This window comes from Cynoglossus semilaevis, chromosome 2 (assembly GCF_000523025.1).
Source record: "Cynoglossus semilaevis isolate Cse_v1.0 chromosome 2, Cse_v1.0, whole genome shotgun sequence".
NCBI classification, from domain to species: Eukaryota; Metazoa; Chordata; class Actinopteri; order Pleuronectiformes; family Cynoglossidae; genus Cynoglossus; species Cynoglossus semilaevis.
The window spans coordinates 16,379,773-16,390,807 of NC_024308.1; the positions used below are offsets into that span (position 1 = coordinate 16,379,773).

The window sequence follows — 11,035 nt, forward strand, 5'->3', positions numbered from 1 at the left end:
ACAATCAAGCTCACAGCAGACATGAAACAACAACAGTATGACAAACCAGGGTCCTATTGTCCTGTAGTCACCACTGTAGTGTGTTCATCTTCTGAGTCAGGTTCTCTACACTGGAAAACAAATATTCTGCTCCTGTTTGGTAAATTTGACAAACATACATTTGTTTGTTCTTACTAGGTTTTGGCCAACGTTTGGGTTCCTAATATAGCTATAAATGGTTGATCTTGTTTCTGTATGCAAAGTTAAATAATGTATGTAATGTTAAATGATGCTTAAATCTAGTCAGTAGGTTAGCTCAACCACTGGGCTGGGGACCAGTACCAGGCCATGGGTAATTTGGTTTTCCAGCTGCACAGAAAAAAATTTAAGAAAAGTTTTCCATTGGATGGCCTCTTTAAAATGGGAAAAGGTCACAAAAGTACAGAAAACTAGATTTTATTTCCAATATTATGTCTTTTTCTAGATTTGTAAGAGAAATGAAGGTACATTATATTTAGTTTTTTTATATTAGGGATGTAATAATTGAATATACAATGTCTTTTATTGCATTTTGTTTAGCTTGTGACCTCCAACTCAATCAAAAACACGGTCCACGGTGCACACCTAGTGGTAATGTTGCATAATTGATTTAAATATGGATTTATGTTTTGAGTCTCAGTGAACGTCATTTAAACACACTAAAATAGACCCTATCAGCACGCAGCTTTTTGTCGACTTTATTGATCATTTAACCAGAAAAATACCATCAGATATATTACACAGGCCAAAGCATGACAGACAGAACCACAGCAGACGGGCCGAGACCATCCACTGATACACGGAAACAAAGTCAGCTTTTTTTCTTAAAGGTAAGAAAATAAGTAAGGCCTCCACAATGTCAATAGTTTAACATGTTATAAACACATTGATCTGTTATGTTTTTATTTTATTTTTTTCATTGCCAGTGGTGTGTTGACTCAGCCATAGCTTTTGAAAGTAAAGAAAAAAACCTAAACACAGACTACTACTTGGCAACGTGTCCTCAGGTCAACGAACGATGATAACAACCACTGTCAGTACAAACCCGGTGAAGCTTATTTAAAGGCCATTGGACGACAAAGTAAATGTATTACAAGTGCTTGGATCAGTACTTTTAAGACACCCAACATGTACAGTAAAGAAATGTGAGTCCAACTTTACAGATACCCTACTAACTACTGAAATTGGCAACGTTTTGTCTCTCCTCTCCGGCCACCAAACGTATTGACTGAATGCTGGTTCAGAGAATCACCACAAACAGATAATGTCCATCATCATCATCATCGTCATCATCATCATCATCATCATCCTGATCAGGCCTGGATTTCTCCAGTTTGGCATTCTTGGAGGGCTTTGTTGATCTCAGGTAACAATCAGGTCTGCTCCCCCCCTCTTTAAACTCCTGACAAAGTCTTAGATGTCCACCACAGGTGAGATATCCATAGAGCTACAGTACTATTCTAAGCTTCTTCCACATAGCAAGCTTAAGAAATGTCAGCCAGTCTAAAGCTCTACCGTTCACATTCCTTGGTCTGTGCCACTTAAAGCAGTGTTGGAGGGCCTGGGGCAGAGCTACAGCAGACTGCCCGGCCATGAGACAATGGTCAGGGTAATCCTGCCCCGCAGCTCCTTTAGAAGACGCACCAGTGCTGTGTGAGTCATACCCCAAGTGCTCTTGCCATTTACCTCCAGTAAGATGTCCCCACACCTGCACAGAGACACATGGCCATCGGAATGAGTCGTACATGGGGAACAGTGGAATTTTGTAAAGAATATTATCAGACTTTTAAAAAAATATAAATTAGACACGCAGGGTTACTACCTTATCCTGCCATCGTTGTATGCTGGTGTCCCTTCCACAATGGAGCGGATAAAAAAGGATTGATTGCAGTTGACCTCTTCCTGACCTCCCACAATGCTAAAGCCGAGGCTGCCTGACGTGCTCCGCCGCAGGACGATATCTTTGCAGCAGTACAGGTGCCTGCAGTGGCAAAGAGAGAAATCTTGAAAAATACAGTCTCCCAACTCTCTGTTTGTCTGTATTATAAATGTCTACATGAGAAACACCGCTGTGAATAAAGCATGAGAAACAACACACAATAAAGATAATGGGAGTTCTATGAAGGATCATTACATTTTCAAAATAAAACATCTTTTAGACTCTATTCTGTTTGTATCAGAGTCTGAATGATCTGTTATTTTTAAAATATTGACAGATTATCTTTAAATAAAAAAGGAAATGGATATGACTGGATTGATTTTTTTTATGAAGTAAATTAGTAAGAATTAAGTACATTTTTTCACTGTGTCCCACTGCGGCCTGGTACCAAATGACCTATGGACTGCTACAGGTCTGCGGACCAGGGGTTGGGAACCCCTGATAATCTGACAATCTTCCAGTTACGACCGGCTCTTCAAGGGGAACTGTATTGCTGATGTGAAAATGAGTTGGACACCCCTGGTCTAGAATATTCCTGAACACTACTTAAAATTATTATGAGTAACTCTTCACTTCTAATCAGTTAAGAAAAGCCATTTTTTTCTTCAAAAAATACCTGTCATATACTTTGTAATAAAAGTCATAACTAAACATTAAACTTTTACAGACATGAATATTTAAAGCTAAGAAGTTGTTTGCAAGTATAATGAGGATTCTCTGTCAAAATTTCCACTCGGCCCCAGCTGGCCGAGGTCAGTGCGAGCAGCGTGAGGCTGTCCATCTCACTGTGAACTGAAGGAGACCAAGGAAAAGTTCAAAACATGAATATGGATTAGAATGGAAGATCACCTGGGCAACTGCAGCCATGACACCCAGAGAGGGGAGTAGTCGTCGTTAGACAGCAGACTCTTGGTGGAATCTGTAGGTGAATTTGTGAGGCAGGGCGGCAGTGTGCACTCCTGGAGGCTCTCTTCAGGAGAGCGCATTTCCAAGACCTTGAGCACAACAGGAGAGGAGGTGTTTTTCAAGTTGGTCACTGCCTCACTCCGCGTCACTCCGGTCAAATCTACCCCGTTCACATTTAGCAAGATGTCACCTGCGGGTAGAAGGAGAACAGAGCAGCTGGTCATCCACCCGGGCAGATAACAGGTTTTCAGGAGACCTCGCTGGACGGGGTCTCATCATTTCCCTGTTTAATATTCAACAGTCAACCTGCTGGAACAATAAGAGGATGAAAACCAAACACCACCTGCGCATCAGAAAGCCTCCTGGTGATGAAAATGGAGCAAGAAAAACAGATGGCACGATGCAGTTACTGTATGGGCAAATCAAAGGCCACGATTACCTCGGTGAATATGTTTATACAAAATAAGTATCTGTTTCAACACAAAACATAAATAGTGTGCATATTAACAGATGACCATATTTTACTAATAAAAAAAGGGATAGCAATGTTCCTTACTTGTATTTTATTGCTGATTTTAACATTTTAAGCTCATGGACTTTTCCCAAGTCCTAAAAACACAGTGATAAAAATGTTAAATATGTGAACAATAGGTTTAATTTGTGGTTCCCAAAGTGAGATGTAGCCCCCCTCGGGGGAGGTGGGGAAATTGAAGGAGACTGGGAGGGTGCTGCAGGTCAAACTATGTCAGCTAAAAAGGTCATTGATTTGTATTTTTGTAGGAATTGTGTTGTGTTTTAAACACAATTCAATGGAGTTTTGAAGAGTTTTGGTGCAGAAGAAGGAGGAGGACGCTGCAGAGGGAGTGGTTTGTAAACCTGGATTAAACATCAGTATAAATGTAATGTGCCTGAATTAAAAGCTGAATTTAATCCCATTCTCCAGAACCCAGTGTTTGTTTACTTTGTTTTGTTGTGTTGGAGCCAGTTCATAAAGCACTGAGGTTTCTGCAGGATGAACATGATAATAAATTATAAAAGAGTGTTTATCCACCACCACTGTTTGCTCTCTAAATATTCATCACCATAGTCAAATCCATCAGGTAACAAAAGGGCATGGCCACACAACAAATACCAATATAAATCAATCTTTGGTAATTCATATTTGAACAGAAAATTCCACTTTTTTACACTGACAAACCTAATTGTTTTAGTAAGTGAAAACACTCACAAGTTGTGACACACTATCTTCTGCCTGTGACGTTCCTTCAGCTCAACACCCCCCAGCCGACTGTATATAACTGTCAACATCTACAGTTATTAACACTGAAAAGATTTAGGCAGCCGGGAGAATTCTCTTTGGGTGAAAACCAAATGGCTGAAACTGCTGCTAATGGGCTTGACCTTCAGCCATTACTGCATTAAAAGCCACCGTGTCACAGTGATATACAGTACACCTACACGTGGGATTAAAACTGCTTCAGAAAACTATAGTAATTAAAGACACAGACTCCTGCAGCAGCATTAAAATATGTTTGTGTTGAAGGCCTTGACATAGATTTCTGGGTCCAGAATTCTCTGAAATTGACATGAAGTCAATGTTCTCATTAGGTTCTCATTGACAGGGACCTTTTCTGGAGCACACAGCAAAGATGACAAATGCCATCCATACTATCAGTGAAAGACAAGTAACTAAGCCTAGGATTGAGGAGTCAGAATGTATCAAAAAAGTATAGTCTCATTCTGCATAAATTAGGAGATGTGACCTGTGACCTCAGCTGTTCTGCAGTCCATCTGTTATAAAAATATCTGGTACATCAAGAAGAGACAATTGATCTGACCAACTGGTTCACTTTACTAAAATGGTGGTAATTTTTTTACCCTTGCGGATGGAGCCTTCCTGGGCCACTACTCCATCAGTGTCCACATTGGTCACATAAATAGGGAGGTCCCATCCTCGGCTGGACATGCCCCCTGCTACAGTCATACCCAAGGAGTCGTAGGGTTCCTTGGTCAGAGTGACTGTCTTCTCGTAACACGCAGGTTTCTGACAAGCATCCTTTGAACAGGAGAGTAGAAAAAAAATCATTTGGGGTTGTACAATATAAATTTGATAGTGAATAAAATGAAACAAAAATCTTGTTTTCTCAAAACATCACTGCCATGTACCGTGATCGTCCTAAAAAAACAACCTGGCAGGAACCCAGCTGTGACACCAAGGGCATTTCTTCCAACTCCACACATGATTAGATTGTTCAGCGTCACATTTGCATATTAATAATGTCTGTTTTCTCTGGGACCTGCGATAGCACCTTAATGATCAGAAAACTCATATGAGAAGCACTGATGTTGTGCTGTGTGAGTCCAATGACATGGAGAGAATAGATGATTAATGAATGACCTCATTAGAAAACTGCAGCTGGATCAGAAGAGGACGTGCAGCAAATTCAGTCATGATTATTATAGAGATGCTACAGTATACCGTCTCTCATACCAGGGGTCACCAAAGCACAGTACATGGTTTTACTTTAAAAGTAAATTTAAATTTTTATCCTCATTTTGGTTTGAGGTTGTGTTCTTGATATCCTGTTGTTGACCAGACCAGTGGTTTTTTTCAAAATGGGGGCTCCCAGGGGGCGCTATGGGGGCCTCAGAAAATCGGAGGGAAGAAAATTATCAAACTGCTCTGCTCCTCAAGCTAGCGTGTAGCTAGCTAGCACATGTTTGTTTTTAATTTTCTCATGCTAATTAAGTGTAACAATTATGGTACGGTGAATAAAAGTAAAAAAAATGTCTCTTTACAGATTTTGTAGCATTGTGAATGGGTTTGCAAAGGGGGTCCCTGGCCAGAAGTTAGGCAACTACTTATTTAGGGAGTCTACATCCGTTTGGTTTCTCAAGCTGTGCAGTGGCTGTTGTACTGAATAAACATGTCGGAGAGGACATTTAACTTGTTTTAGACAAAAAACTCCTATTTTTAGGACAGTGTATTGTCAATGTGGTTGACTGTAGACACTTTAAAGTCTGGGGGAAAAAAACCTTCTGTGGGTCTTTAACCGAAGTTCATCTAAATCACGCAGGATGACAGGATGTTATTTCTCCTGCGTAGTAAAAAAATGTGATGTGTGAACGCAGCAGCTCTTTGAGGAGAGAAGACTGCCCGCAGTACGTTCTGTTTGAATGACATGCTCAGCTTTGATGGGAGCAAAGGAGCTACAGCTTGGATTATTTGCACCTGAAAGAGAATATTTATCAGAGGAAGGGGAGACGGTAGAACAAAGCAGTTCCTGGTGGATTGGCTCTGTTTTTGTCTATGGTGTATGCATTGGTTGGTGTGTGTGTGTGTGTGTGTGTGTGTGTGTGCGTGCGCGCGCTGCTCACCAGTAGTGTTTGCTCTATATCCACTGGAGAATATGGCGGGGGACCGTCCATGGCCCATGGAGCTTCCTGTAAGATGTCTGGAGTCGGTAGGCAGATCTGGCGGGACACTATGAAGTGGACACCCTCCTCACTCGCCTTCAGACCATAAAGAGACAACATGCTGTTTAGACTTCACTGGCAGTGAGGCATGAACCAGTTCAGAAATGTGTTGGTCTATGTATAAACGAAATAAATAAAAATTAAAGCCCCTTAATCATCAAAAAATGGGGAATGTACAAACTACAAAGGCTACTATAAAGTATGCAGTTCCTCTGGGGTTTGAACCCATGACCTTCTGCATTCTCAAAACTACAATATTGTTGTTGTTTTTTAGAAAAATATTCTCAACAACCTCTAAAATTGAAATGTATTTTTGCATTTTCAACTTAAACACAAATATTCATCATTCAACATAAAAGGAGTCTTAGATCATCTGAACAACTGCGCACTTCTGAGTCTTAGATCATCTGAACAACTGCGCAGTATCTTGATTTCAGCTGTTAATTTAACCATAGCTTTAGCCCTCAGATAAACAAAGATAAATGTGTGAATCATTTGAATAAAGATGAATTTCTTTCAGTCCAGAAAGACGTTAGTCCACACATTCAAACGCACACACAGACTCAGTCACTGCTTGTTTCCCTCTCTCTGCTCAGATCTGAATTATCTGCTCCAGCCCATCACTGCCTCACTTGAAGTGATTTCATGTATTTTCTTCCAGTCCTGGTTCTCTGATAAAATGTGCCAACTCTCAGAAGCCATGGCGGCTCCGTGGAGACCCAGAGGAGCCAATCATTCGAGGTCAGACAGGAACTCTGAGACCCAGCACGGCCAACTAGGAACATGCTGCATTTAACCATCATTAGCCATGAACGCCCTGCTATTGACTCGCAACAACTAGGAAATAGGAGCAGTCGCATGTCCGACTCCGTGAGGGAATTGCCACATTTAAACACTATTAAGTGCAGACACAACATTAGAGTAGAGGACGTTTAGCCTGAATCACTACAATTATCTTCATTACCTCAGAGACCACATGTAAGAACAGGGGCCCGTTGTTTACAGTCCACACCAACATGTGGACTCATTTCAGTGTCACACTTGTGGACTTGGCAGTTAATTGCTACAAACTGCTTTATTAGGTAGACTGATTATTTTAAATAACAAATAATAACACAATTAATAATATTCTGACCTGGATAAGGAGAGCAGCGTGCTCCGGCGCTCCGTAACGTAGATCATGTCCATTGATGGCCAGCACTTGGTCACCCACGCATAACTGTCCATCACGTGCTGCCAGTCCACCCTCCAGCAGGTGAAATATATAGACTCCGTGCTCGTCTGGACGCCTCACTAACTTAATGCCCAGCTGCTCGTCCGGAGTGCTTTTGCTCAGGACTACATGGATGCTGTCATCCCTTAACTGATGGTGGGGTAGGCCGAGCGGCGGATGACCTCCGGCTCCATCATGGCTGTGACCGTGGCTGTGCTGATGGCCATGGGAACGGTAGCGATAGCGCTGTTCTCTGAGCACCGTTAGCCGCAGGAGCTGGCAAGGCTGTTTAAGGGTCGCTACGGCGTAACAGTGGGGAACGTTGCTAATGTCAATGCCGTTCACCTACAGGAAAACATAACAATAATGATTTATTGGTTATTGGTGTTGGGACGCCATCATGAAATCATGGTAAACAGAAACTCTAGACACTTTATTGGACACAACAAAAAAAGTTTTATAATTCAACATTTTACTTTTTGCCTCTGAACCCCGTCATCTGCCCAGCTGTGGCCTGGCTACATTTTTTCCATAGCTAGGCTGTTCTCAGCAACACATTTTGTACTGAGCTGCCTGAGATTTTTCCTCACAAATGTGCTCATATCCAAGCTGACATCAGGAAATGTATTAAAAACATCCATCACTTTTTACTAAACTTTTGTTTTGTGCTGAGGTCGCCTGCTGCGTCCTGTGCATCGTAGCATTAGTGCCACATTCATGCACCACCATGTGTTACTGGTGTGCCTGAAATTAGGGACGTGACAAAGGTGCAGATAAATGCAGTTTTAGTTAATGTGTTCTTTTTTGTGAAATGAAACGATCAAAATGAACTTGTTTAAGTGTAATTTTAATTGTGTAATTAAAATCCATCTGCTTGGTGGATGTGGTTTTCTTGCTTATAAAACCGGACCAGAAACTAACTGTGATTCTGTCTTATAGACAGATAAGAACACAACCCAGCTGTGACACTGAGGGCATTTTCTATGTGATTTCCTGTTGTTACTTGACTTAGCATGATAAAATTAATTAGCACATTCCTCTAGGACCATCTTTTGCATCCCATTCTGATTTGAATTTAACTTTAGAAAAAACAAACTCTTTGCTACAAATACTTATCATTTGATAGTGAGCCGAAGAGCATTGTGTCTGTGTTGTCATAAATATGTAACACGTATAGATAAAGATGAACCTACATTAGGTGTGTACATATTTGTTTACAAAAATGACATATGACGGCTATGTTCTGGTAATACCTTGAGAATCATATCCCCGGGAAGTAAGCGTCCATCCCGTGCAATGACGCCCTCCCTGTAAATATCCTGGATCAGTATGCGAACCAACGGTGTCTCATTTCCTCCAACAATGCTTATGGCCAGCGGTTCTGAGGGATCCGCCCGGGTGATCTTAATACTGGTAACTTCACCATCAGGGATCAGGTGATGGAGTTGAGGAAGAGCCAGCACTAAAAAAGACAGAGGACGTGGAAAATCCAAAGTGAATACATGGCCATATAATAAAGGAGCAAAGTGGGAGATAAAGTGAGAGAGTATTGTAGCGTGAAAGGGAGGGAGTTGAAAAAAAAGTAAGAAAGTGCAGTAGTTTATGTTGGAGAGGGTCAGCAGAGGGACCAGCTGTCCTCATCCCTGTAGGTGAGAACAGCAAACTTGTACGAGGAAAGAGGGGAAATTCACTTGGCTGATGGTCCAGGTTGATGTTTTTGACATTAGTCACATACATCTGTGGCTAATATGCTGAGAAAACACTCAATTTGACATTTCCACAGTTATTACATGGGTGGGGACCAGCACCACAACACAGGGTTTCTGCATAGTTTCGTACTGTGGATTATAGGAAGTTGTTTTCATGCAACATTTCCCCTGTGAAAATATGATTGTTGAACATAAATGTATAAGATAAAGCAGTGGTGATGAAAACACAGTGGACATTGATGAGACTAAAACAGCTTATACTGTAATTGTCATGTTTAAAACACTTTAGTTTCTGAAAGAAAATGATTTCTTGACAGTTTTCTGTGTCTGGGAAACTCCCTAACAGTCATGAGGAGGGGTGAATTGCACCAAACTGCAAGGTATCATGTGGAAGAGAAACCGCTGAGACTATTCTGGCATAAAGCCCTGGTGAAAATTGATAGTGAAGATGAGGATTTTATGTATTTCTGCTCTTTTGTCATGAAAAATGTCTCACTTTTCCCCATTCCTCAGAGGACCTTCTCCCTCTGGTCTCCAGCTCCACAGGCACGGCCGTTGTTTCTACTCACACTGCACTTTCTTCATTCCAAAGTCAATATTTTGTCTTTATCACAGCAGATTGCTCCATGGGTGGAGAGCACATTAAGGCATTGATCTGCAGCTCCATTATGGAACTCCACCCCCATCACACGTAGCACACCCTCACCTTCCATCCACCCTCGATTTTCTTTTCATTTAAATCAACTTTCATGTAGATTCTTTCACTACAATATCCGGGGGGTTTTAAGTATATAAAAAAATACTAGTTATTTTTGAATGTTGCAGCTGATACGTGGATGCACTTCATCTCTGTTGGTCTCTTCAGCAGCAGCAGCAGCAGCAGCGAGGTCAATGAGTGTTTCATCTATTCTCTCAGTCTCTACAGAGAGTCATTTAGTACTGACCATTCCTCAACCTTTATTCTCACGCAGTACTACTATCCTTCTCCTTATCGTACCATGGATCTACTTCCAACATCAAGTCCTTTGTGAGTTGCCAATGTTTTCTCTTCTTCACACCATGCTGTGTATATGACATCTGAAACACCAATCTTTTTTTCTTTTTTTTTCAGCAAAGCCTCTTCTTCTTCCCTGTCAAGAACATCACTCTCCCCCCGGAGTCTTCCATCAAACCACTGTGTACCTGATGACCCTGTCAGTGCTGCAGCGATGGGAGTCAAGGGAGAAGAAGGTGGAGGAGGAAACAGAGATGGAGATGAGGTGGAGGGTGTCACTTCCAGGGACCTCCTGTATGTCTTTGTCCACTGCTCCTCCACCACTGGACTTACATAATCTTCAGCTGAATTATTAAAGAAACATATGCTGCTGCTCTACTTTTGGCCTGCAGCCACGTCACCCTCAACGTACAGCCGAGCAAACACTGTGAAGACACACATTTGGAACACGCTCACACTCTCCTGGGAGCCCTGCAAAGAAAACTGCCGACTCAGTGCAAACTCAGCAGTGACGTCATGCCATCCAGATACAACAGAAGGAGTTCAAGAACAAGAACAAAAAAAAAAAAAAAACACATACTGTTTAAAGTGAAGAGCAGATGTGAAGAACATGAGCCGTACCTTCCTGTGGAACCGTGGCGTTCCTGGCATTGTCCCTCTCCTCCGATGTCTCGTTGCTCACGGCGGTGCCACTCTTGGTCCTCCGTAGGACACTGAACGCCCGGTTTAACTTCCTGAAGGAGAGACTCCTCACAGAAGAGAGGTCAAAATTTCTGACT

General features: G+C 41.8%; 1 protein-coding gene across 4 annotated transcripts in view; it reads right to left on the reverse strand.

The window, feature by feature from the left end:
- Positions 1-700: 700 nt before the first annotated feature.
- The window catches only part of lnx1 (ligand of numb-protein X 1), a 55,849-nt gene continuing 45,514 nt past the window's right edge, over positions 701-11,035 (reverse strand). For all 4 annotated transcript variants that reach the window (XM_025054077.1, XM_025054078.1, XM_025054076.1 and 1 more), the window contains 8 exons: positions 10,878-11,033; positions 8,807-9,015; positions 7,476-7,898; positions 6,242-6,376; positions 4,742-4,919; positions 2,807-3,053; positions 1,841-1,999; positions 701-1,726 (listed from right to left, as the gene is read on the reverse strand). In XM_025054077.1, coding sequence (XP_024909845.1) covers positions 1,591-1,726; positions 1,841-1,999; positions 2,807-3,053; positions 4,742-4,919; positions 6,242-6,376; positions 7,476-7,898; positions 8,807-9,015; positions 10,878-11,033 — 1,643 coding nt within the window. In that variant the 3' untranslated portion in view covers positions 701-1,590. The remainder of the gene's footprint in view (positions 1,727-1,840; positions 2,000-2,806; positions 3,054-4,741; positions 4,920-6,241; positions 6,377-7,475; positions 7,899-8,806; positions 9,016-10,877; positions 11,034-11,035) is intronic.